Source organism: Balearica regulorum, chromosome 1 (assembly GCF_011004875.1).
Source record: "Balearica regulorum gibbericeps isolate bBalReg1 chromosome 1, bBalReg1.pri, whole genome shotgun sequence".
In the NCBI taxonomy this organism is placed as follows: domain Eukaryota; kingdom Metazoa; phylum Chordata; class Aves; order Gruiformes; family Gruidae; genus Balearica; species Balearica regulorum.
The window spans coordinates 101751385-101779277 of record NC_046184.1 but is presented as its reverse complement, the minus strand read 5'-3'; the positions used below and the strand labels follow the sequence as shown (position 1 = coordinate 101779277).

Genomic DNA, 27893 nt, shown 5'->3' with positions numbered 1-27893 from the left:
CCCCACTACATCCTGGAAAGAATGAGAAACACCTGCAGCGATTCCTGATGCCTGCCTCCCTGTGTCTCGGCACGGCCAAAATGGTGGTGTTAGGCAGCTGGATCCACCTGAACTACTGTCACTGGCAAGAGGGTGGCCAGGAAGCTTCTACGAACCAACTTGTCCATACAGAGGCAGGCTCGTCATAGCCAACTCCTGCCCCATCAAGAAGCCCTCATCCCAACCAACAGATGAACCCCTGGAGCTGCACACCCTGCATCTGCTTCTTCACCTGCAGAACAGGGAGCAGCAGCATAAGAAACTGCCTGGACACCAGCAAGGGTCTCGACCTCCTCTGCTGCTCTCTTTTCATGCAAGGACCCTGCCCCTGGGGCACACGCCTGGGAAGCACAGATAGCCTCTCCCATCTCATTCTCAGTCAAAATGTGAACAAAATCGGAAGCCTATCCTATCGAATCTGTAAAAAAAAAGCTGTAAAAAAATAAATTTGCAGATGCGGTAGTGACAAAATCCCAAGCCCATCTAGCTGTGTTTGCAGGGCTTGCTTCATGCTCTTTCCAGAAAAGCAAGGGTGCACCCAAGAAGACAGGCACAAAAGCATCAGCATGGTCTCTAGCACAGCAGTCCTGCTCTCTGGCTGGACCTGCTGTCAATAACAGACAGATGGTGATGTGGTTGGTCCAAGAGGGCAGAGCGTTGCTCAAAGCTGTTGGCACAAGATCCTCCCTCACCTGGCTGCTTGACGGTGAGGGTGATGAGTCCAGAGAGGTCCTCTGCCCGCTTGTACCAGCGGTCGCTGGGGTCGAGGAGCCACTCTTCCACACGGCAGTCATAGGCCCCACTGTCCCGCACAGTGGCATTTTGGATGGAGAGAAGGTAGAGACCCGGGGACGGGCTCTCTAGGTGCAGCCGGCTTCGCAGGTCGCCCAGTGCCACCAGGTCACCATAGCGCAGGGTGTTCTGCCGGCTCAGCTGGGCCACCGCCTCCTTCTCCGGGTGGCCCGGCCGCCAGACGTACCACTCCACTGAGAGCTGGGACGAGGGGCTGGTCCGGCTGTTGACCAGGCACTCCAGGGTCACCCACTGGTTCTCCAGCACCGTGATGTTCTTCTGAGTCTGGTTCACCTGCAGGCGGTTATCTATGGGGAAAGACCATTAGAAATACAAGGTGACTGAGGACTGCACGCTTCCTTTGTCTCCCCACAAGCCCTTCCTGCATGGCCACAGTCCTGGGGTGTGATGAAAGAAATGAGGAAGGGGAGGAAAAAAAAGATGGGGGAAAAAAGAACAGGAGGAAAAGAACATAGGACTTGTGGTTTTTAGGGTCTTCCGACCAGTAAACCCTCCAGCAGTGCGAAAAGGGAAAAAAATCAAGGTGGAGAATGGACAGCTGATTATAGGGAACCACCACTGCAAAACAAGAAGTGGCATGAGGGGCAGAGTCACACAGTGTTTTGCTGCCTTGGGAATGTCCCTGGTTTGTGCTCCACAATTTCATTAATACATGGGGGGGAGACTGCAGGCAGCTCTTTTATGTGAAATGACGTGTCGTACACTCCTAATTCCTTCACAACTTCTTTCCAGTGGCACAGTTTGGACTTCCCTGGTACAGTTGCTGCAGCAAGCGATGGGCACTGTACTTCCCAGAGAGATGTGGGCAATGCAACGGAGCGGGCAGATCACAGCTCCCCACTCCCTGACCACCCCACAGCCATGTTGGGACTTTGGAGACAGAAACGAGGAGCTGGGACTGGCAGCGAGTGGCACGCTCTGGCCTGCTGCACTCCCTGTGTGACCAGGCAAAGCTGTGCTGGGGACCATACACAATATCCCTGTTGCACCCCTGTCTGCAAAGCCTGTGTCTGGCCAGCCAAATCCAGACAGAGAAAATGCATTAAGCATCCTAGTACAGCCCGGCTAGCCAGGTGTGTCCCTCCTGCCTGAGGGACTTTATCCTCCAGAAACGGGCAGGTGGAGCAAGCAAGGCAGGCTTTCTTGTAAAGTACTGATGCTCTGCCTCAGCAGCACATATGGGCTCCAGGCTGCTCTCAAAAACAGCGCTTGCCTCCCTGCATCCTCCCTTTGCATGAAATGAGGGTTCTGTCCCCAGATCAGGGGGCCATCTTTAGCTCCTCCATCAGCTCATCTTTACCAGTGATGTCTGCTGCCACGGAAACAACCAGCAGAGCAGATTTCTCCTTTCCTGGCAGCCATCTCCCCACCTCATTAAACTTGTTACTCGTATCTCATGTGCACAGCGCAGAGGGAAAAGTGACAAGGCTCACTGCGCCAGCCAGGATACAGGCACAGAGTAAAATTAAACTGTGTGCAAAACATAAAAGTGCTTTCCCAGGCAGGCACACACTGTTTCTCTCTCAGTAGGTCACTAGTCGACACTCTTGCTACATGATGCTCTTGAGGATAAAGAAACCTGGCAGGATATCTAGTGGCCTTCTAGATAGCTGGGGAAGGACAACCATCATGTGGGGATACTGAAATGCACATCAACCCAGCCTAAATGGAGGAGGGTCACACTGAAGGGGGAAAAAGTCCCTCTGTGTAGGGATATGCAGACATGAGGATGCAAGGTGAGGGTGGCAAGGCTGCAGTAGAAAGAAGAGCAGGGTATCCCTGTTGTCCCAGGAAAACTCAGCGAGCTCACGAGCCATGCACGAGAGCCAACACCAAGAGGACCCCACTGGCATGTTGCATGGTACCTGGCTGCTTGACGGTGACCTCTGTCCGTCCCGACACCTCCTCCGCCAGCTTGTACCAGGCGTGGTTGGGGCTGAGCAGCCACTCCTCCACGTGGCAGTAGTAGCTGCCGCTGTCTCGGACCTCTGCCCGCTGGACCGTCAGGCTGAAGAGCCCCCCTGATGCCGAGCGCTCAAATTGCAGCCGGCCCCGCAGCCCCTCCTCCTCCGCGTAGGTGCCGTACTCGAAGGCTGAACTGTGGGTGGTCTTCAGGATGAGCTTGCCGTCGGCGTCGGAGGGCTTGTGGACATACCACAGCACAGCGAAGTGCGAGTCAGGGCTTGTCTGGGATTTCACTGAGCAGTTGAGGGGGATAGGGCGGTTCTCCACCAGAGTGATGCTCCGCTTCGACTTGCTCACCTGCAGCTTGGTCACTGCAAGGGAGGAACAGAGAAGGATGAGGAGAGGTGGGTCATTAACACAGAAAAGAAACTCACCTGGTTTGGGGAGGACCAGAGAGTCCTCCCAACTGCATGCATAGCTGATCTTGCCTGGGTCCCACTTGCACTGGACCTTTAAGACAAAGGTATTTAGATGTTCTCCTACCAAATCTTCTCTTTTCTTTCACCTCCCGCTCTACTCCTGGATCGTCCCACCATGTCCCTCAGCAAGAGGCTGCTTTTTCACAGTTTGTCTTTTAAAAGATTCCCTTTCTTAATTCACCATGGTCTAGGGCACCAAAGCTAGCAAGAAGACTACACCCAAATTCAGTGGGTTTTTTCATGGTGAAATCATACCACTTGCGCCTCGGGGCAATGAGCTCTTGACCAGTTCCAGAGAAAACCATTTCCAGGAAGAGTGAATTAAACGAGGCTCTACTGCTGTCACATGCCAGCCATGTCAGTGACACGTAACCCACAGACACGCAATAGCTAGGGGAGCAAACAGGGGCACAACTGGAAAAGAAAAAGAGCATCAGAGTGGAAAGGATCAGCAGGGAGGCAAGCTCTGCTCCAGCAGCTAGGAGCTCTGGCTCCAGGTCCACCATGGACTGCATAGCCCGGACAAGGCACAGGCACATCACCTCCCTCAGCTTCCCAAGCGTGACTGCAGTTCCTACACGGGTGGCTAAGTGGTCACACAGTGTTGAGGATGACACGACAGTGTCGTTAGCTCTTGTCCCTGCAGGGAGAGAGGCACAACGGTTTCCGATTCCTCTCTCCCTGCAGGAGCAGGAGATAAATCTTGCCCGAGCCTTGACCCAGGGCATTGCCATCTGCAGGGGAGGACATGAAGCGCCCTCCTGTGACACTTGTGCTTGGGGTGCCCTGGAGCCCTGCCAGCTACAGACCTGAGGAGAGGACTAGCTCCCAGCCAGAAACACCGCTCCTCCTAGCAGCTCTGCCACCACCTCCTCCTAGCAGCTCTGCCACCACCTCCCCTCCTTTGCCTCTCCTGCATGACCAGCAACTCCTCTCCAACACGAGGACGCAGGATGCCCAGATCTGACAGCCCAAAGGGATGAGCCCTAGGCTGAGTGTGAAGCACAATACATTATCCAGGACATCGAAGCACAGTCAGGAAAACAGGGGGGAAGGTTCCCAGGAATGGAGGCAGTGTGCGAGGGGGTCTGGCAGGCAGCAGGTTCCCCCCCAGCACCCCTCCATGCAGAGCCCCTTCCCAGTGCACCCTGTGATGACGAGCACCGCTGCTCCGGCATGGCTTATAAAGGGTATCCTGACAAACGATGGGTCTTCAACGGCCGAGAGGCAGAAGGTGGGTACCCCAGTCCTGCTCCAGCCCAGCCATTCCCAACCTCTCCCGCTGCCTCATGTGGCAGCTCCCCTCTGAAAGGGGGGCATGCTGTCTTGCTGCTGGGTGAAGGGATTCTGCTGACAACTGGTACATCTCTTAACAAAACCTAGCGAGAACCCTGGGCACGAGTGGCATGACAGAAGCGTGGCACCACAGGCACGAACAACTGAAGGCTGCCAGGGGAGCTGTGCCCATCCACACCCTGGAAACCCGTCCCACGCATCCTGCGTTTGCAAGGAAGCAACGTTGTCTCCTCTCTCTCATCAAGGCATGGGCTCCTCGCTTTGCTTCCAGCTTCCCTTGGGCCCCAGGGTCTCGGATGCCTGTCGGCACAACCGATGAGTGACAGGGCTGAGGGAGAGGACCACAGGCAAACAACATCAAATGGGAGGGAGGAACCCCCACCACAGCAAGGCTTTCTGCTCTAACACAGCATCAGAGATAGGCATCCCCTGGAGTCTGGATTGCCCCTCGCTTTAATCAGTATGCTAATAAGGACTCGATGGCTGTGTTAAGGGTATGGCATGCAGACAGTGGAGGGAGGAAAGGAGGGAAATAGTCCCTTGTTTTTCCTCCCTGGGGACTTCAGGGAGAGAACCTAATGGAGAGATTTAGCATCATCCCGCTGTATTTCTGCTGTACCCCAGACATGCTCTTTGTTTCACTTCAGGACAGCAGCCTTAGCCACCCCACCCACACTCGTCCCACCTTTTTGGCTCAGTGTTGGTTAAGAAAGGTTATTTCAAGCATTAATCAATCTTCCAAGTCCCTGGGAGATGAAGCAATAAAGGGGAAGGTGATTCTCAGCAGTTTCCTTTCTCCCCCAGCCCCCTTTCCAAACAGTTTATTTTTAATTGGTACTGGATTATTTTCTGCAACCGTTACTAAGGAAACCTCTGTTACTATAGCAACCGTGTATGTTAAGTCAGTAGCCCTATATCTATTAAAATGCAGTATATAGACATGCTGCGTGTGGCAGGGTTGCTCAATATCAACACACACACAGAGGGAGCCAAGGTATGCACAGACCGGAGCTCCTGAGACCCAAACGTCTCTCCCAGTCATTTTCCCACAGCACGGCACCTCCAGGAGCTGGAAATGAGGAGGACGGGCATGGAGTAATTTTAAGCCTGGTGTTCGGGGCAGCAGACCCACACCTTGTACGTGACAGATGTATTTCAATGAAGCAGTGAGGGCTCGCTCTCGGACCATAATCACTGCAATTCTCATTGTGTACAAACAGCAGGGACCCTTGAGGTCATCCAAGAGCCCTCGGACGACCTCCATGCAGCTCCCCCTGCTTTCATTCGACACTTAGGAAGACATCTTCTTTTGTGGGGGTGGGGGGTGATGGGGAAGAAATCTTACTATCTCTGGCAGAAATGAGATCTCAAATTCCACCCAGGCAACCCAGCCCTCCAAGCCCTGCCTGGCAGCTACTGCAGCCAGCGGTCAGGCATTTGCCCATGCATACACAGAATCCCCCAAATCTTGATGAGGTGATTGCTTCTGCTGCTGCTACCAGTTGGAGCAGCCGGCCCTGACAGGGAATTGCAGGTCTTCCCTTTGCTAGACTGCATGCACTTCCACAGGTTCTTAACACGGTGCGCAAAGTTTCATCTAGATTAGAGGTATCAGTGATATATAATGACACCCCTGCCAATGCACTTCTCATCTAACATGACTTATTTTCCTAACTGAGGCACACCATGAAAGATGCAAGTGCAGGTTTTGCTTCCCTCCCACAGAATTAGAGAGGACATACTTAGTCTTTTCCCATCTGTGAACACCAAATGCTTCCCCGTCCAGGCACTGGCTCCTGCATAGTAAATGTGCACCTTCCTCTTCATTACCTTTTGCAGATCCTATGGAAATAATTCACAGCTTTTACAGACCACAGGCTGAAAACTGCTGAGGTGGAAACACCGTGGCACACAGGTTACCTTGGGGCAGCTTCACCTTCGGGCTGCAGGCTGGTTTGCTTGCTTATGCAGGGCAGAGATCCTCTGTCCGCACTCTGGTGAAGACACGGGAAGCTTTGTGGGGCTGCTCCCACTTCTGCTCTCCCACAGGAGTGGAAGAGGAGGGACCATCAGCCACCATTCACAGACAGGCAAACTAATCCAAAAGGCTCATTTTGCATTTGGGAAAAACAATTTAAAAGGGGGAAAAAACCCCAAATCAACAAATGCTGAAGTCAGTGGTCCAGGGTGATGGTGATGGCAATGGTACAATACACTGCCAGGGAGTCTATCTCTTTCCATCCTGGTGGTTAGTCTACTCCAGTGCAAAGCAGGTCTCACTATGCCCCGTGCAGCTTGCCAGGTCATGTCTAAAGATGCCTGCATGACACGGAAATGATCATAGCTGCTGGTGCATGAGTGAGACTGCAAGAAGACTGACACCCCAGGCACTGAGCCAGCCAAACCGCACCCTCCTGACATGGGTGAAACTCCCTTTGCTGGCTTGGGGATTTGCCTGGGCAGAGAGCCAGGAAAGGGCTCGGCCTTCAAATTGCTGGGTTGATCCAGTCTGCCCCAGGGGCTGGGTTTCGGTGTGCCATGGCAGGATTGCTCCAGTGCTCCGTCAAGCAGCGGAGGCGGTGGGAGCAGTGATGAAAATGGGCACGGTTACATGGCATTTTCTGCTGCGCTGTCAAGAGGCTGATGTTCTCTTAACAGCCTCCTGAACATCTGCTTAGTGAGGGAAACAGGTGCGTGTGTCTAGGTGAAGTTATTGTGCATATCATCTGCAAACCATAATCGTGTTGCCACAATGTCTCCTGGCTCCCTGGAGGGTGCCAATAAAGAGGATATCATACCTTGATGTACTGTAATTGGTCCTACGTACGCTATTAAGGCTTTCAATTTACACTGGCAACAAGTCATGGTTACAACCCTCATTTTATTTTTAAGCCAGCCTGGTCTCCTAGCCCCTGTGAAGAACGCGTGCAGGCACAGTGGTGCTCAGGCAGGGGCCCCACAGGCAGTGGTGGGACAGAAGACATCAGCTCTCCGATGGCACAGAGAGAGGCTCTCCCGCACCACTGAGGGCATCCCGACACATTTGCTGGAGGAGCTCCAGGAGGTTCAATAGGTGATGACTTACGCTGGAGCCTGGCCAGGACACGGGGGACGTTATGTGCCTCTTAGGGTGGAGAAGCTGGTAAAGACGCCAGGCGTCCACAGCAAGCCCCTATGCTTGCTAGATACCTCACTTTACAGACCGTCCTCCAGCATCACAGTCCCTTCGCACTACTTCCCAAGCTGAGGAAAACGTCCTCACTCATTTGCAAGGACACACATTGTTTCAGGATACCTGCGGCAGCCTCTAGTCCTCAAAGCTTGCACCTCTGGGCTGGGGGGGACAGGTCTGACACACCTTACAACCACAGCAGGCTATGACATGGCTAGGTGTTCTACATGCAGATATATACAGTAGGGCTTTTCCACACACAGTCAAGCAGGTAATCAGTCTCCCCAAGCTGGGCATTTGATAAGCACAGTTATACAAATATTTGGGGGAAGGGAAAGCAATCATCATCAGAGGAGGAGGACAGAAGCAGTGATGTGATTCACAGCTTTTCTGCTGACTCGCTGGTGTGGTGAAGCCACTTGGTTCCCTCCCCTCTGTTTCCTAATCATCAAGCAGGGGTTACAACACTTAACTTTACCACAGCACTTTGCAATCTGTACCTAAAAATGCTGTGATAAAAAGATGCCCTGTCTCAGACTCTTTACATCATCTTTCCTTGTAGGCAGCAAGAAAACACAACAGCAGGAGTTCACTTCCCACCTGGGAGCCACTGTTACCGAGTTCTGGGAACGGCAATGTTTAATTGCAGCTGAAGATACCCTCCCCGCAAAAAAGCCCCATACGAAACCCCTGCGTGCTGCCTTGCAGCGAAGGAGGAGGGGGCCGCTGGCTGGGGAATGAGCCAGCTCCGCGCAAGCCAGCGGCCGTGGCGCAGCAGGGGTGGGCAGGAGGAGAGCCACCACCAGCCCAGAGAGTCCCTGGGGAGCCCTGTCACTGTAGCAGGAAGGCAGTGTCCCACTTTGGAGGCTGTTGCCCTCTGGGGAGAGCTCCTCCAGAAGATGCTCTCACTTGGAGAGAACTGATGAAGTGTTGCAAACAGTTTTCCTGGGGAATGTCCTACTTTTAAAAGATTCCGTCGGGATTTCACTCTGCTGAGGTGAGGAGTGGGGGGAGCAGAAACGGGGCCAACCCGACCCGAACCCCGTCACAGTTTAACACCATACATGGGGTTTAGCACACTGATCAGAAGAGACTCATTTCCAGGAGCATGGCCCCAAGGAGCTCTTCCTGCAAGGAACCCATCTCTCCCCGGCACCCTCCGTGTACAACCCTGAAGGGCACTGGCCGGGCTTTTGGCACGAACTCAGCAGACCCCTCAGCCTGGGTAACAACCCAGAGGTGCCACGTCATTTCCCTCACTAGGGCCTGAAAAGCACTCAGGGCCCAAATTCCTCCCAGGGGATGTTCGCCTGGGATTCAGAGACCCGTGTGCAGGTTCACTGCACTGCCACAGGCTTAGACATGCACTAATGCTCGGCGCTTCTGCCAGCCCTTCTCCCTTCCACAAAGCAAGGCTGAAGAACGTCCTCCACCTCCGCACGCACTGCAAGGACACCCGCGTTAATGACCATGGGGAACTGGGGCGACGGGAGTCAAGCAGCCTTCTGACTCAGCGTGGCGAGGGGTGGGTGACTCATATTTCCTAGGTTAGCTGAAAGCAAACCAATGTTCAAAAGGGAAAGATGTGCGAGTCTGTTCAGAGAACAGGCAGAGGCATCAGAGAAAAGGCATTAGCAGAAGGGAGGAAGATGAGATGTTCCTATGAGGACCTTGCTCATTAGGCTTAACTGTGGCATAGAAATCCCAGCAAAATAAAGACAAAGACTTCCAGTGCTGGGGCAGCCTCCCTGGAGACAACAGGAACATGGCAGCACAGCTCCCGACTCCTGTTATTCTCTTTTAACAGAACACAATTCCTCCTGAAACTGGATTAGCGAGGTTGCAAATTGCGTTAGCCAACATGGGAGGCTGCTGGTGCAACAGGAGCTGAAGAAAGGGAAATAGCATTAGACTTTGCCTGCCATTATTACTGCCATTATTAACTTGTCACTTTACTGTAGTGTTCCTATAACAATGAATTATTGCCTGCAAACAGGCTGACATGATTGAATTACTGGGAGAGCAGCTCCATGGGAAGGAGAGACAATGTTAACGCTTTCCTAAGGAAGGCTCAGCTGCTGCCCCCTTCCAAGCGGGCAGACAAAAGAGCCGAGGCTTCAACGTTGAACACCAACCTGCCATCTTGACCTTCAGCAGTGCTGGTTTCAGAGCAATGCCAAAAGCGTCTACGGTCCCCAAACCGCTCAGGTCCTGGTTGCAAGTGGGTTGCTCTGGGTTGGACATGCAAACAAAAGTAGAATATAGGTCTGTCTGCAAAAGCGATAAAGAGACACAGCTGCAGCTCTCCTATCTGCAGGTCTTCCTGCAACCTCACTAGCCTACTAATTCCATAAGGCTAAATCTTCACTTTTGCACGCTGCTCTTTTCTCCTATAGAAAAGATCGGTCTCTGGGACAAGCCACCAAACTGACTGACTGCTAGTCTAGATGGATGTGGGTCGCCTTTTTTCCCCCGTCCCCTCTCGCAGGGACAGTACCATCTCCTTGCAATCAGACAGGCTGTTAATCCGACTCTGCTCTGCCCTGCCCGACTCCCCTGGAGAGACTGTGCGATGGCCCTTCCACAGAGGGCTGTGCCAGGGCAGAGCCCCTGCGCAGAGCGGGAAGGAGCGGGCATGCCTTCATCCACCCAGGCCATGCCCTTTGGTATCACCCTGGGTACCACCCAAATGCTACCCCCACTCCCCTGGGGTTCGAGAGGCTTGAGCCTGCCTGCCTTTGGTCTCTTCCTCCCTACAGGTACTGCTCATGTTTTCATAAAAATCCGCTACATGACGCTTCTCTCCCAAATTTACAGTTCCTTATATGAATGCCGCAAATAATGCCTCCTGCAGCACGGACTGGTGGGTGCTCCCAGCCCCAGGAGCAAGCCTACGAGCTGGCTGTGACCCACCTCCTCTCAGGGACAGAGAGGCTGGGAATAAACCACCAAGTGACCCGCATTCCAGTATGTTCAGCAAGTTGCCGCACCATAGCCCAGCAGGCGCAGACGCTCCCCGGTCTCACAGCCTGCTGCTGCAGCAAGATGAGCTGGGTACTTAAGTAGCTGTGCACATCCATGCTGACCATCCCCCATTCCAACAGCCCCAGCCCAAAATTGAGCCCCGAGCACAGGCACGAGCCCTGAAGCACACTGTACTACCATAACTCCGTAATGGGGAAGTGCAGCTCGACGGACTCAAAATGCTGCCCGCGGGTGCTGCGGCAAAGCAGAAAGGGCATCTCCCCTCGTACCCTGTGTGGACCTGCCTGCATCAGATGCTCTGCTGTACCCACACCAGCTTCAGCCCCACCAAAGGTGAGCACTGCATCAACCAAACCTACTGACAAGCAGCCCGATGCCCCCCACTCTCCCCAAAAGCAGCACAGTCGGACTGCCGACCTACCGAACACATAGGTTGTGGGTCAAGTCCATCGCTGCACGCCACGCGCTGTGGCGTGAAGACTGCAGGTGGTGACAAGGACATCTGTTCAGCTAGGGGACAGCCCGGGATTACCAGCCGTGTCGCACTGGAGCCGGCAGAGCAGCTAACAAACTAGCAGGTTAGCAAGCGAGGCCTCAGGGAAGCACGCATATGTGACCCAGAAAGTCTCCTTAAAACCCAGAAGCCGTACATCTGTGAGCATATATGGAGAAGGCCGTGTGTGTAGCTGTGGGGGAGGAGAAAGCTGGGTAGCCCCCAGCCCTCAGATCTGGTCACGGCTAACCCAGAGACCACTGGCTGGGACATGCTGCTGGCCTGGGAAAAGCAAGAGCTTCCCTGAGAAGCAGAAACTAAGTCTCTCTGAAGGACAGCAAGGACTCAAGGCCAATTTAAGAAATAAACAACTATTCTCCAAAGCAAAACACCCCACAAACCTAAACCCAGAAACCTTCCTGCCAAACCCCAAAATGAATTTAAAAGTTCTGCAGGAGGGAGAGGAGGGGAGGGAGGAATAAAAGATTCCCAGCATGAGTTGTGCCTGCTGTCAGAAAACAATATACGGCTCACTGATCACTTGTAAATTAAAATATGGAGATAGGATCACTGAAGATAGATTCAGTACCAAGCTATAGCCACAGAGGATGAAGAAAGAAAAAAATAACATACTGAGATATTTAATCAAACGCTCATCAGAAACATTTCAAACAAAGGAGCGCTCTGTCAATTAGGAAAAAAAGTAATTAAATGTACCCGAAGAGCAAGTTGTAACACATACAGCAGCACCACACACTAACTCCCATGCCATTCTAGAGGCTGGCCATTAATAGCCAAATTTCCTAGCAGGGTGTCAGAAAAACACTTAACGAGTTTGTGTAGGTGCACACTAAGAGTACAACTGCACCCTGTCGTGCATGGCTGACTTTTGCACACACTGGATTTGACTTGAGCTTTTTCAGCAGCTACTGTTGAAAAGCTGTCTGCTACACAGAGAGAGATGAGATGCTGAGGGTGGTACGAAATGCCATGTTCTTGCCATCCAGAGAGCAAGCTCTCCAGAGAGACCTCAGGCAGGATCAGGAGACCTTTTGGCTGCTGCTCACACCAGCCTTGCCAGCCCCAGGCTGCCAGTGTTGCCCTCTGTGCAAAGATAAAAGCCCCCTGAGAAAGACCCAACTGAATCCATCCAAGAGCTTGCTCACTCCACCCACCTTTAACTGTTCCTTTCCACCGGATTAATTTTCTGCAGGTTTAGTAAACTGAGCTGGCACACAGCGAGATCGATGCTGGCACAAGGAATGGAACAGGACCATGCAGCCAGCAGCATGCACACATCAGCGATGAGGATCATCTCCTGCTGCGCAACCAAGTGCTAGATCAGCTCCACCTGCACCCTAAATGCTCATGAGGCTGCTGCCTTCATACATTAACCCGCGAATCCATTTACTGTGTGGAAGAACAACCAAGCAAAATGAGCCATCTGTCGTTTCTCAAGAAATTATCATCTTGAACTTTTTAAGGACAGAGGAAGTATTACAGCAGGATGGGCTACGGATCCATCATTATCTGGACTCCCTGCTTCTGTTATAGAGGACAGGGAAAACTGCAGGAATTTTCTTTAACAGCGTCCCAAATTCCTATTTAAGCAAGTCAGTGGGCCCTGGGAGCCAACTTTTATGTATGTACGTTAAGATAAAAGACTCTGAGCCATAGGCTCAGCATGTCTGGAGCCAGCCATTTCACCGTAAGGAAGCAGATTGCAGGTTCAGTGAACCCAGGAATTTAGTCTTCGATCAATGTCAGAACAGGTAGAAACCCCAAAATAATCAGCCCCTTATGAACCAAAGTTCTGGAAAAGCATTCAGATAAAATTTGCCCTTGTTATTCTGCTGACACAGAGGAATTAATTTCAAAAGGTAATACTGCCACAGGAAGATATGGCTGGGTTTCTTTTACTGAAGTTGATTCCTTTATGTGGGCATTGCTGTACCACCTGGCTTTGCAGGTCACTGTCACGTTGAAGAGCAAAGCCACTGTGTCCAGCCAGCTGTGTCCCACCAGCAGAAGACACCCCCAGACGATCAATCCAACCAACGCTCATGAAGGCTAGAGGCAGGGGATTTACAGTACTTAGGGATGGGCCATCTTGCTGCCTGGCTGTTTAGCACTCTTCTTCTCAAAACAGGACACAGCCTGCCTGTACAGAAGACTGATGGGGAAAATGTAGTTTTTCATTCAACGAGAAGCGTCCCATGCAATACAGAAGCTAGAAAAATGGTACAGGTCCCATGCACAAGGATGGACAGCCAAAGCTGTTGCTTGGGCATGCTGCTCAGGACACCTGGGCTGGGTACCAGACTGGAGGGCTGAGAATACAGCAAGAGAAAAATGGTGCTGCTGCAGCACTGAGCCTACTGGCCCCAAGGCCACCCACCTTGTGGAGACCAGCAGGGCAGCTGAGGTGCTGGGGCTCCACGCATGGACTGGGGAAGGAGAATGGTGGTCAATGCCCGGCTGGAAACCCGCTCATCACCAGTGCTCCCTCTTCCCTAAGGGCTGCCCCTGCTGACTCTGCTTTTGAGGACTTCAAGGACATGAGGGATGCACAAAGCTTTAGAGCTGGACAACGTCTAAGTAGTGTTCACTGCAGAGTATTTTAGTCCAAGGAGAGCACACAGAGAATCGATGAGAAGCTAAAGTGTGTGGAGAGAAGACATTCAAGACAACATCAAAGAAATTGCATGTGCACAGACTGCAAACAGGCTGACACCGTGGTTCTGTATATGCATGCTGCAAATGGGAGTGGAAAACCGCTCAGGAGATATCAAAGAGAGAAGCAGAGAGTGCTTTGAAATCGAAGTGAAAAAATTGCTCCTAAAAAAGTAACCGTGAAGAGAGTTAATTTGAACAGAGCAGCACATTCTGAATACAGCCCAGGTCTCCTGGCATTGTCAGTCTTGTTCAGGGGCTGAAAAGCAAGACTGCCTGCAGTAAGATCAATGGGCACACACAGAGCAGGCTGAGCCGCATTAGGGTCCCAGTAGGTGCAAGGATGCATTCTCACCCCTTTCACCCTTGTGAAACACATCCAAGATGCTTCATACATTTAAAATCCAGCTTCTCAGGTTATGCCGTTATAGGTGCATCTTCCAGGCTGAAGCCCCAAGGGAAGCCCTGAACATAACTGACTGCAATCAGCTCAACACGCTTGAGTCCGACTGAAACATTTCACAGGCAACCTGTGGAGGAGCCAAGTATCACTGCTCCCAAATGGGAAACAAAGGCAGGAGGAGGTGAATCACAGCTCTGACCCTGCAAGGCCAGTGCCAGCATCCCTAGCACGGGGTTGGGAAGCTGCAGTGCATCCAGCACAAGCTCCCTCCCCTGCTGCTCACGCTGATGGGCTTGTTTCAACGTGGCAGTCTTTTTGTGGGATCAAGATGGCATTTGCTCTGGGTGCTTCAGCTCTGCTGACACCAACGTAACCTCATGCTGATGTGTGACCTGTATTGGGTCAGATTTGCCTGGGTGAGTGATGTGGTGGAGAACCTCTCTGATACCTGTGAGCGCAAAACCACAGCTGGCTTGACAAGGCCAGCCAGGAAGCGCCCCGCTCAGAGCAGGGCAGGGAGAGCATCCTCAAGAGGCGAAACCCCACCTCAAATCTGTATTTACAAACCAGTGCCTGAATACTAGAGGGTATGTCATGCACCACAGCAGCAGCAAGAAGAGGAGGCTCTCAGATGTGTCTGACACTGACAGTACATGGAGAAGATGGGGGACGGGGATGTTGGGAGCAGGGTGTGATAGCTGAGCGTAGAGAAAAAGCACCACGGGTGCCAGCCTGGGATAAATAACTGTGCCAAGCAGGCAGCAGCAAATCTAAGTGGGGAAGCTGTCCCAGAGGACCTGGCAAGTGTGGGGAAAGAGTTGCCTCCCCAAGGCAAACATGCAGGGGCAGGACACTACCAGGGGTATGAGATGGAAGAAGCAAACCTACCTGTGCTACCTGGAAAAGAAAAAGGGCTCCAGCTGGGTCACTAATGGAGGTCTATGCAAGGGGACAGCCCTGGGTCACACAAAACTAAACTCCTTCATTTTGTCTGTTCAGTGTGCTGGAAGCTGATAGGAAAGAGCAGCAGCTCTGAGGTAGAACAGCAGGTCTTACCCTGCTGGTAGCGAAGGGAAAGGAGCAAGTCCCAGAGCACCCAGGGGAGGGGAGGCTGCTCTAGTCCGCAGTCACAGCTGCTGATGAACAGCCTCCTGTCTCTCCTGAGCACTCCTTGAACTCCTTCATCACTCAAGCAAGAGTACAACTATTTGCCAGATGGAGCAGGCGGCTGTAAAGCAGGGAAGCAGTGCTAATCTACAGAGCAAAAACCACTCTGGGATCAAGCAAGCAGCAAACTTCAGTTTCCAGACTTCACTTCTATAAGGAAGTTTCCAGCTCATTAGCTTTCCTTGTTTAACTTTATTGCTGTATGCTGCCAGCAGCAAGAAGTGTCAGGTTTTTAAGTAGGCACTTTGTGGCCCTTGAAAACACTTGTTTGAGCCTCCATTCAAGAGTCTGGTCAGTACTGCGCTGGCTGCCCACTGCAGAAAAGGCATCTTTCACATCCATCCACGAGAGGATTCCTTGCATGCAGACAGTACTAAGAAATGAGGCAGAAGAAAGGCATTAATAGTAATATCTGATTTCCATTTGTTAGGGAAAGCCTCTCCTTATACTCCACAAGTGTCTTGGCAACTGTTTGAAAATCAGTCCTCCTCTCCCAGCATTAAGCATGCTGTAAAGCGGCCTGTTTTTCCAATTCTCCTCTGCCTCATCCCCTCCTCATTCTCCCAGCATCTCCAGCCCGCAGGGTCACAACCATCCCCTGCTTGTCCACTCTCTGAGTCTTTAGAGGGAAGGATGAGCGGGATGCCGAGCAGTCTCTCTGCGGCTGCCAGGGACAGGCTTGGACAAAGAGGTAAGGGTCCTCTGCTCTCTGCTCCTTAGGTTTCTCTGGCCACTGCTAGCCCAACACAGCCAGGCTGCTGTGAGCGGTGGTTTTTCGTGGACAGCAGGAGAGCGACAGAGTGCTCTGCACCCACCCGGGTGCAGGGTTTCAGGGGAAGCACAGCTCTGGCTCACCCCACTCTCAAAGTAAGGTTCAAGCACAAGCCTCCCCCAGCTTCTCCAAGGCCAGCTTGAGGAGCCTCCACCCTCCCCCTGCATGATGGTTTCAACTTGACAGCTCCTAATAAACCAAACTTTACGAAGCAGCCCCTGGAGAACCTCTGGAAGCTAATTAATGCTCTAATGAAGAGTCTGACTGCCTTGTTTGCTCAATGGCTCCCAGGTCAATCAATCTGCCATAGCCCAGCTTGCAAAAAAGCAGCGAGGAGCCCAGCACCCCCAGCGTCTGCTCGGTTATCATCCCCCATCACCCCTCCCCATCTCTCCTCCCACGTTCATTACTGTCAAAAACCCGGCAGCAAGAGGGCAGATTTATAGAGGTGATTGCAGCTTCTCCCGGTGCACCCGCTCCAGGATTAGTCATGAAGGAACTGGCCGAGGGATGACGCGAGGACGGAGCGTGGGGTGGTGGGTGCCCTGCAGGTCTGTGCCCGAATACAAAAGGGATGAGGGAGTGCTCCAGGCGGGGGGGGGGTGCTTTGCCACAACCTCCTGATTGTGTGAAAGCTCTGCTTTTTTATTCTGCTGTTGCCAGCAAGACTCCCCAGCGCTCAGACCCCAGGCCCTCTCAAAGCTCTGCCAAACCACCCTCCACTTGTGCTGCAGGGGAAAGATAAGTGCAGTAATACACACGAGGACAATGGCAATTTAATACACCAGCACAAATCTGCTCAAGCCTCCTTGCCAAGAGTCCTATCCAGATGTCCTAGCCTGCTCAGATCACAGCATAGTCCCCATCGTGCCGCCAGAGACTGTCTGCTGCCCTTGTCTGAGTCCTGCAGACCACACAGACATACGCTGCTCTCAGACAGCACCTCCTGTCTCAGCCGCTCCATCCCTGAAAACCTGGCAGCGAGAAGCAAGATCCAAGGAGGAGCTGGGAATAGAGCCCACCTGGCAGCCCTCAGGTCTCCCCTTGACCCACATCCATCTATCTACTACCTTCCTCCCTCAGCTGGGCCTGCAGCCCAGGCGCTGTTCCCCCACCACGCTGCGTGAGGAAGGGGGCAGAGAGCAGCGACGGGGTACTGCTCAGACAGCATCCTCACACCAACAGCTCAGCTCGAATCCAAACGCTCTCAGGGTGACCTGGGTTCAAAAGGAATCGCCTGCACCTCTGCCTCCCTTAAAACCCAAGGTCAGCAAGTGCCAGGGAGTCACCACACCCGTCCCCTCCAAGGACAGGACATGTCTGTCCTGACTGATCTCTTGCAGATCAACCGGTAAAGCTTGCATGGAGGATGCTCTTCTCCACCTGGAAAGGGGCAAGTGTGCAAAGGGCAAGGCAATGGCTCTAGAAGGGAAAGGGCTGGTAAACCGTCAGAAGAAAGGGGTGGTGAGCCTCCGGGGCAATCCCCACCTTGTGGGGATTTAAAAAACAGGGTTTTGGAGGCAGGGCAGATACCACAGCAGAAGGGGGGCCCCAAACACAAGGATGCGGGTGGGAAGAAATCTCCACCCCAGCACTTGGGGCCTGCTCCAAGCTCAGCCCACGCTCCTGTGCATGGCCTCCTGACAGCTTTGGCTTCGGGGAAGCAGCTGGCATGAACCGAGCAGTACTTTTATTGTTCCTCCCCCTCTGCTGCAACATGAGCTCACAGAGAAAGAAACAACAGGCAGCTCGAGAGATGGAAGTAAAAAGGAGAGCACTGTGTTGTAAGGACATGAAACAGCCACAGGCGATCTAGCTGCACACCAGTCTGGTCCACAATCCTGCCCAACAGACCCCAACACCAGCCTGGATTTCTGCTCCAGCCTGCAGAAGTTAAAACCCAGCACTCATCCTACAGCAGTGCAGGTCTCTTTCCCTGCAAAGCACACAGGAGCTACCTTGGGGCAGCGTGCCCATACCTGCGCACAGCCCTCCCTTTACTTTGCAACTCAGTGCATGCCAGCTTGTGTGACAGTGAGGAGCAGGCCACGAAACAGAGAAATATTGGAGCTTCAGATTCTACCGCTGCTGAGTTTTCACGCACCACCAAGTCATGAACACCGTGCCCTCGTGATACCTAAATTCTCCGTAAGCTCTCACACATACAGCCAGCATCCTTCATAGGGCTCTTCTTTGTGCTGCCAGTCCTTATAATGGCTTCATGCCCCCCACGGGGCCAGGAATGTTACACTCAAAGGCCAAATCTGGCTCTGGATGCCATGTGGGGCAGTTCTGCCATCCCACCTACAGACCTTCATTTCAGAGCTGGGTGAATGCTGCCATTCCCTGCCTTATTCATTCCTTCAAGAGCTATGTGTTTCGTTTCTCAAATACTGCTCGTTTCTTCCCAGGAGTAGGAAAGGGCTGGAGTGTTTCAAGCTGCTGGCATTTCCTCAACATTACCCGTTGGCCATAAGTGAAATTATTTTGCAGTCACATTAATACAGGCAATTTGAAACCAGCACTGCCACCTCTGTGGTTCCCACTCAGCATGGATGACAACTACAAACACTAGTCACAGCAAGAGTGCCCAGGAGAGACAGCCTGAGCACTGAAATGGCAAATGGATGCACCAGGAGAAGCTCCAGCACTCTGTCCCTTGAAGATGGGGGATTTCACGAAGCAGAGATTAATGAAGCAATCAGGCAGCCACTATTTTACCTTTCTCACCTGAACACACTTTAAAGGCTGACATATATCGATTGCCACAGTTGCACCTGGAACCTGTCAAATAGAAAGGTCACTCTGACAAACAGGGAGCAGCGGTTTAAGAGGAAACTAGAATCCCAGCATCAACTTATGATCTGGAAACACATGCTGGCTCAATTTGCCGAAAGACCTCCAGACAAGCCTTCTTTACCGTGTCTCTTTGTGGTTTGGTAGTGGAGACAGTTCACCTCAAATGCATTGGCATATGGGTCAAGGCAGGAGCTAGTGGCAAAGGAAAGGAGAAAGCTAGGACTGAGGCATCCAATAACAGCCAGAAGTTATGTCAGATTAAGGTGACTATGGAGTCACAGACAGACTGACAGCACTCTCTGTTGTTCAATCATTCAGGGGTCCTGAATATTAATCTGAAAACCAGTATCTGCTTCATCAGGACAGGTCTGACTGCGGGGCGCTAGGATGTTCATTCAGAGGTGACCAAGGAAGGCGCCTCCCACATCATCCCGGATCCTCTCTGGAGATTATCCAGCCAAAGACCCAGCAACAACACAACCCTCTGCAGCTTGCAAAAACCAGAGAGAATCACAGCAGTCACTGATACAACTGCCAGCATTACATTTATGGGGAACATCAAGCACCTGCTCTCAGAGGCTGCCTAGGACATGGAAACAAAACAGAGAGAGTGCGACCATGGTGCTGACGACGCTCTGAGGAGCCCTCCTCTCTCCCATTCCCTTGTGGGCCATAAAACCACAAACATTATGCAAGGCTCATTGGACTGACAGCTAAGATTTGTGTATCGGTAGTTTGTTGAGCAGCAGGGAGATAGGGAGAGGTAAAAACCACGGAGACCTACATGACTTGTTCTGTTAAGGCATCACTTGATGGTTACTGCTCCAGAAAAGAAGAACCTGCTGCCAGAGCACAGTTTAGATGTCCTTTATACGTCCTCCTGGCCACCCTGAGCTGTGACACAGAGGGTCTCTTCTGGAAGCTGTTACCAAGGATTTCTCTCTTTGTTTCACACACATATGCATGCACAGAGGTGTGCCATGAAGAAGCATATTACTCCAGGGACCATATCCAGTCAACGCTGTTTCCTAGGGAAATAATCTAAAATGATGAACATCACCAACCTGACCTTGCGAGCAGTAAAAAATGTAGTACAAGGCAGGATAATCAAGATAAATGGAGAAGATTAACCTGGAGATGAGGGCAAGGAAGGAGGGAGGGAAGAAAGAGGATGGAGAGCTCATGAGGCGCCTAGAGCTCACAGCATTCTCTGACTTTTCCAAAGATGTGCTAAGGATTGGGGAAGATGGAAGAAAGTATGAAAAGGGCCACTGAGGGGTAAAACACAGACCCCAAGCAAGAAGACAGACCCTAGGAAAGAGTCCCTCTGCACAGGAACACGAAGGGAGGACTGACCATGCTGCAAGGACCTGAGCCAAGAGGTGCTAAAAGCCTCACTCCAAACATCAACTCCAGCCCTAAGGCTGAGACAGCAATAAACTGTTCAGCTCAGTGATGGCCCAGAGCTGCCCTGACCACGTATCTTTGCAGCCTTCACAGACAATAGAAGGCAACACCAAAATGTAAGTGACAAGGCCTACAGAAGGCACGTAACTCTCTCCACTGGCTGTACATGGAGCATAAGCACCTTGTAGGCTTTCTGACTCTCCTTGCCAAGCCAGGTGTCTGTTGCCTAGATGTTGCATGCTCTGCATGGGCACCCATGGCCTTGGTGACTTCTAGCTGGAAAGGGCTCAATTTCTGATGGGGATGAAAGTCAGCCTCTTTGATCAGTAGCTGCTTTTGAAGATGCTTCCAGCAGAGCAACAGATGCATCCAGTTACTAGACAAGAGTTCCAGCGCCTCAACTACACGTGTGTGCACGTGCAGGCTTTGGTAGGAGCATCCCTCTCTTCTGTGATCGTGTTTCCCCCATCCCTCTCCTCTCTTCCCCAGCTTAATCTGCTCTGATGAAGGGAGGTGGCAACCTGAAAGCCACCTCCATCTCACAAGAACAGCCCAGAGACTGGATCGAGCTGCAGTCACTTTGCCTCCCAGAAGAAAACCCCATGAACAGCATACAAGGAGCAAAGAGAGGACCTCATTCCCTAGAGGCAGATAAAGGGGCTCCAACATATCCACAGCCAAAAAGCCGAGCGGTCCCACCTGAGCCATGCCCAAGTGTGATGCATCAGTCGCAGGCATGAGAGCAGTCCTCGCTCTAGAAAGACCACTGCAGCACTGGTATGTACTCCATCCCCACAATGCACGCCCCAGCCCCTCTCACACGTTCTCGGCACTCACCTGGCCGCAGGACCCTGATTTCCAGCAGGTTGGAGGTCCTGTCCGCCAGCCGTGTCCAGCTGCTGTTGTAGTTCTTCCTCCAGAGCTCAGCCACGCACTGGTACTTGCCAGCCTCCGTGTCGCTCGCCCTGCTGATGCTCAGGCGCACATTGTTGCTGGACTCGGCCTTCTCGATGGCAGTGCGGGTCCGGAAACTCACGTACCTGTCACCCCACTGGACCCCGCCGTCGCGCGTGAAGGTGACCAGGTCGTGAAACTCAGTGCTGCCTGCCGGCTGGAAACGCCACGTCACCGACACTGGTACCCACGATGGGTAGTGGGGCTTGATGATGCACTGGAGGTCAAAGGACTCGTTGTAGGTCACCCCGGGTGTGCGGGAGATAGCTGTGACTGCAAAGCCGGCCTCTGTGGAAAGAGAGAAAAGGGCTTTGAGAGACACCTGCCTAACGAGGCCCTGCTGTCAACATGCAAAAGCTAGAGCATGGTCATCTAGCCTGGAATAATCAGCAGCTTGCATTGTGTCACCTCCTCGTTTACAATTGCAAAGGGGCATTACAGCAGTGGCAAAAACACACTGAAGTGCCTGTGTAGTGGCAAACTGCCCCCATGAGCACCGGCTGCAGCGGCAGCAGGATTGCGCTCGATTTCTGCCCAGAGGAGCAAGATCCCCTGAGACCCGGAGGGCGAGCAGCCAGCCTCTGCCCTTCTGCACACTGTCAAAGTCCTGTATGGAAATGCAGCGGAGTGGCAGCAAGGGAGCAGCACCGGGCAGAGCAGCTGCCCAGCGCCAGCCTGATCACTTGCAGACCCTGTGATTGACATCCACCTCTTGGGCAGGGGGTCCCCACCCCATCCCCCACCCCAGGTCTGCAGCTGGTTGCTGCAGGTGAAGAAAAGGTGTCAAAAGTGAGAAGCAGCAGCCTTCCTTCATGCATTGGAGAGGTGGCAGCAGATACAGAATCCCAGGACGGAAGCAATTGAAATGAGAGACGCTGGTTGCTCCTGTTCTTCACACAGCCCGGTTTTTGTTCTCTTCCAGATCACAGCTCCAGGACGGCTTTATGCAGTTATATCCTCACACGTCCTTCACTCCACAAACAGGTCAATACATTTTGACTCGTTTACCCCCAGCACTTTGTTGGTTTAAGGTAGTTTAAAACCAGCAGTCTATTAGTAATTCGAAGATAACATATTCCCAGTCACCTGGCTTACATTTTGGGTCAGGGCATTTTCATTGCTTGTTTTTTTCCTAGCTGCAGAGAAAAATATTTTCTTCTTTTCCAATCACTTCAGTGCAGCCAGCGGATTGAGCAGGGACCTTGTTTTCTACCGGCAACATCCCCAAGAAGCACTCCCTTCCCAGGCGGCTCTGCGGGGAGTCCCACCCCGGCTGGCAGCTCTCCTCCCTCCTCCTGCAGCGCCGACCGTCCTGGCACCCAGCACAGTCACCGCTGCAAGGGAGAGCCTGGCCAGCGCCCAGTAGAAACAGGAACGTCTTCTGAATCAGTACAGAGCCTCAGCCCACCACTGGCTTGAAATTATAGTTGAAGAGATAAGCTGGGAGCTCATCATAACCCACAGAGCTGCTGCTGCGGGGCAGACGAGCTGTGGCACAGACACCACCCTGTCTGGACACTTCCAGCAAGTCCCTCTGCAGCCCCATGGCATTACCGTACCAAAGCTCCGGGACATGTAATTACTGAGAAAACAGGTCAATCTTTGGGATTAAAGCCTCTTGCAACGTGTTCAGTGACTACCCAGGAGAGCAGAGCAAGACCCAGACTGTCTCCCCTGCAGGACTGATGCATCTCATCCCCAGGTAAGCCCTCACCTTCAGACCCTGCAGCAGCCATCCTGCCCTGGCAGTGGGCCTTACCTCCCTGCTAACCAGTAATCCTGGCGTTACCAGGCCCAGCTCAGACCACTGCTGAGCCAGCAATGGCCCTAGAAAGCCAACTTAATTTCACCAAGACCAGGTGACTTCATAAAATTTAATCTCCAGTTGGCCTGGGCAAGGAAGCTTGCTGAAGCCCTGCCTGGCCCCTCCTTCCCCAGCCAGCTAGGGACTGAAGTCTCTGCTGGGTGCTCGAGATCCTCAGAAGTTCAGGGACATCTGGTCTCATCTGACAGCACATTTCTCTTCTGGCTATTGCTTCTGAACCACCCTGTAAATAGATTTATGGGGTTGAACGTCACCTATGTTGGTTCAGCTAAGGAGTTTCTTACCTTGGCAGACTGGCAAACGATTAGACCTTAACTTGAAATGTGAGTGTCACTAAATTTATGGCATTTTTTTTACTAGCAATTTCTGTAGCCATAAACTTCTCTTGCTCTTAGCACCTTCCATTTGAGTTTCCCAGGACACTTCAAAACATCATGCTTAACAAAAAATATCAGATTCAGCAGCAACAAAACAATACTCAATATTTTTACCACTAAATTTTCATGAGCTACTTCATCTTTGCTAGCTATAGGAAGAGGGCCTAGGAATTTCTTAGGACTTGACAGAAGACACTCAAGAGCCGACGATTTCTCTGGGACAAGGAGCAGAGGAGGAGGGACAATACCTTTCTATCACATCTTCTGGAACTGCTGGGCAATTCTGAGCATCTTAAATTTTAAGAAAAGTAAAAATGATACATTTAAAAATCTCAACACTTAATCTCAACACTTCTACAAGTTGCAGAGTAAAGAGAAGGGTTGATACATAGACTTCCAGCAGGCCAAATGCTGCTGACCTGAAGAGAAAGACGCCATTGAAACCAGATGAGAATATGCCGCCTTTAGTTCCTTACAAACTAACATCCCTACCTGCTTTTGGAAGCTATGTGGCAAAGAGTTCTAGCTCCAGACAGAACAGCCTCTGGAAGGTCAAAAGTGAAGGGAAGCAAAGGAGGAAAAAAGCAAGATTTTAATCAGAATATGATACAACTTTGAAGTCTGGTCTCACACATCTTGCCAAAGCTTAAGATGAATACTGTGGAGAACCAAAAAAAAAAAAAAAAAAAAAAAAAATTCCTATTTTGACCTTTCAATAGCACTTCCCAATTGTTTATAGCCTGGCATTCTGCAAATCAGCAGCCTCACAGAAGCAGTCATCCCTTCTTCAGTCTCCTGCAGAGCACTGCAGGAATCAGTCCAGGACTTAATATAGCAAGGCCTGAGTGGGACCCAAGTAATTCACAGTCCATGCAAAATCCCTAATGCCCTACCTGCCCTCTTTTAAACGGATGAGGTTTCAGTGTGTTTGAAATGGAGGAGCTCTTTGGCAGAGCAGAGTACCAGCTGCAACAATCCCGGCTTCTAGTTTGGCTTGGTCATGGACAATGGTGCAGTTCCTTGCCAGCAGCGCAGTGCCTCCTTGCAGAGGCAGTGAGGAGGATTCTTGACCCACATCTTCTGTGGGCTTCTGATGCTGTCGGAGACACTTCTGATTTCTGGTGGTTAGGCAAACAGACGCCCAGTGTTTTGCTTTCCTGGTCTGGCGAGTGGAGGTAAGGTTTACCCAGGGCACGGAAGGAGGCTTCGATGTCCATGGATTGCCAAAGCAGCACCGCCACACCATTGCCCACACCCCAGCTCCAACGCAGTGGGACATATCGTGGGACTGGCAGCCTCTCTCCTCAGAAGGACGCTGGAAGCACTGCCCCTCTCCTCAGCCACCCCCTGCTTTGCTCCTGCCACAGCCACCACTCAGACTTTGCCCCCACACACAACAGGGCACGTTTTGTACCAACCTACCGGCAGCTGCAGGCGGGCTGCCAGGTGCTTCCATTTTGCCAGCAAGCAAGGGTGGGAGTGCTGAAAGCAGCCCTGGTTATTTGCAGGTGACCTCCTGGGGACCGGGTGTGTGGGGAGCACGGTCCCACAGCCCCCGCGCCTTGAGTACTCACCCAGAGCAGTGATGGACACCGGGGTGCCCGCATGCCGCTCCCCAACCATCTGCCACTCCCCATCCAGCGTCTGCGTCCACTCGGCCACCCGGCACTCGTAGTGGCCCTCGTCCGCCTTGATGCTGTTGAAGATCTCCAGGGTGAAGGAGCCGGGCCGGACCTGCTCCACCTGGATGCCCCCGTAGCTGCTGCGCTCAGCGTACGAGGGGCCCGGCTGCAGGGTGCCCTCCCGATCCAGACGCACAATTTCACTGCGCCGGTTCAGCTTGTCCACCAGCTGCCAGGCGACAGAGAGGCGGCTTTGGGGCCCAAAGCCCGAGCGCACATTGCAGCCAAAGCGCAGGCTCTCCCCCTCCAAGACATTGCTGGCGTTGTTGATAATCTCCAAGGAGATGCTGGTCTCTAAGGAGAAAAATGCATACACACAGGGGAGATGATACACACTTGCCACTTGTTGGTCTGCAAGAAGGACGCTGCCGGCCAGAGAGGCTTTCTACCAGGTGCAGGAAACTGCCCACGCATTTGGGTCCGGGCACGTCTTAACCTCATGCGTGACCACATCCAAAACCAGCTTGTGGGCAGCGAGCTGCTCCTGGTGACTTGCACACTCAAAGAAGGTGTAGGCCAAAGCTGGGAGAAATCTCTCTGCCTACGGCTCACGAGACATTGCCGCATCTTCTGGTCGCAGGTCCGGGATGGGATCTCAGCAAAACTTGAGGGAATTTGTGTTGCTACAACATGCACCGCATGCAACCGGCTCTGCCAAAAAAGAGCTTCCAGCTCCCTGGGCTTTTCAATTCATGTCACCATCTTGCCACGTCCATTCCTACAACACCTTTTGGGAGAAGCTCTCCCAAACTCCCATTGCTAGTGACACTAGAGGTAGCTATCAATGTTTGGTAACATCAAAAAAACCTGGTATCCTGAGCTTCCCAGAGTTGTAAGGCTTTACGCTGTTTTTTCAGAGATACTGAGTGCTGGTTACTCCTGCTGTCTTTCGTCGGGAGTTATGGGCACTTAGCACCCTTGAAAAATCATCACATTTGCTCCTAGAGCTGGTGATTTATCAAATGGCAAGAATGAAATCTGCCTGAAAGGTGGTTGTGCCTTAGAAGTACTACATTTTATACACTTGTCCAGTGCAAGATTACTAGTTAGAGTAATTTTCAAAGCCAAGCAAATGAGACCAAATATTGGCAGGAGAGAAAAGAAATAGAATTTCTCTTGGAGAAATAAGGAGGGGAAAAAAAGCTAGAGGAAAGGGCTGCATTTCTGTAAAAAACTAAGAGACAGGAAACAAATGTCGCATAAAATCCTCTTGCAGCTACCCTCTGCTTGGTGAAAGCCCACCGCCAAGGTAGCCTGGGCAGCACATGCATGGTTCATCATGCTACAGCTACCTGAGTTTCAGAGAGCAAAACAAGGAATGAGTCAGTGGATCCTCTCCTCTCACCATGTTATTTCTGTATTTATCACATTTGTCTGATGAAGATAACAGGCATTCAGGGAAGCCTCCGGCAGGGTTGTTTTCACCAGGGTTGGTGGACACACACTGACCACAACAGAGCTCCATGCTGAAGAGCAAACCGGGGCTCGAGGAGCACATGAACCCTGTTTTTTCCCAGCACAGCTGTTTTGCAAGACAGCTGAACAACAGCCACTGAACGGCCTGCAGGAACCTAGCAGTTCTTAGGATAAATCAGGGCCAAGCCGGTCTCCCCGTTACGTCTGCTGAGTACTTTAGAGCACCCAGCTCTTAAGGAGAGAGGTGTGAAGAGCGAGTCAGAGGCTGTCACACACACCTTCAGCTCAAGGCCAAAACTGTGAGCTTGGGGCCATTACCAAGGTGGGGGCATGTTTCCCCAGCTACTAACCTGACACATATCCCTCCTTCTCTATCATTTCCTTCCCATCCAAAAAAAACCCCAAGAACTTTCCACTTAGGATTTCAAGCCTCCACAGCATGCAAACTCTTATCGTCCCTCTTCCCCACTGCCAAAGTCTAGAGACATCACAGCCTCACCCGCTAGCTGCCCAGCAGAGCAATGACCTCAGGAGGGGATGGGCAAATCTCTACTTACTGAGTGGCAGGACAGTGATGGGGATGTTCTTTGGCCGCTTGCTCTCTTTGTCGATGAAGTCCCCCGTCACAGTCTTCTCCCGCTCAGTCACCCGGCAGTTGTACTTGCCACTGTCCTCAAGGCGGAGGCGGTAGATCTTCAGCACAAAAACGTTGTCACTTTCTTTGGCTACCTTGAGCTGGCCCAAGGCCTCGCGCTGGGCAAACTCGTTGTTGAGCACCGGCACAGCATTGGGTCCTAGGCTGGCGATAAGGGAGCTGTTGAAGGCCCAGGAGATGGAGAAGTAGCGGTCAGGGATGTTCTGTGCCTCCAGGATGCACCGAAACTCCACTGGCTCACCCACGATGTATGTCCGCTTCTCAGTCTCCAGCCGAACACTGAACTCCTTATCTGGGGCGAGACAGACCAACTCACGTCAGCATGGCAAAGCCCATCAGGAGAGCTAGCACACCTCATGCGAGGTATTTACTTGCTACTCCCTGCACAGCCAACATCCCTAGGACACGTACATCCAAATGTGGAGGGGTTAGGGGCCTGCTTTTGCTGTGAGAGCCCAGATTGGCCATGCTGCAGGAGAGGCAACTTGCTGCCCAGCATGCAAGAGCTGTAAGGTTTCCCCAGTCATAACTGGGGACACCAGCATTCAGTGGCACTGCGGGATGTGACATGGAGCCTAGTC

General features: G+C 52.2%; 1 protein-coding gene across 2 annotated transcripts in view; it reads right to left on the bottom strand.

Annotated features, from left to right (window-relative positions):
* IGSF3 (immunoglobulin superfamily member 3) overlaps positions 1-27893 on the bottom strand; it is a 100855-nt gene that overhangs the window by 7617 nt on the left and 65345 nt on the right. The window contains exons 4-8 of one of the 2 annotated variants that reach the window (XM_075768904.1): positions 27215-27604; positions 25134-25535; positions 21241-21645; positions 2718-3128; positions 732-1139 (exon numbers count right to left, since the gene is read on the bottom strand). In XM_075768904.1, coding sequence (XP_075625019.1) covers positions 732-1139; positions 2718-3128; positions 21241-21645; positions 25134-25535; positions 27215-27604 — 2016 coding nt within the window. The remainder of the gene's footprint in view (positions 1-731; positions 1140-2717; positions 3129-21240; positions 21646-25133; positions 25536-27214; positions 27605-27893) is intronic. The other variant, XM_075768914.1, reaches the window with a different exon arrangement.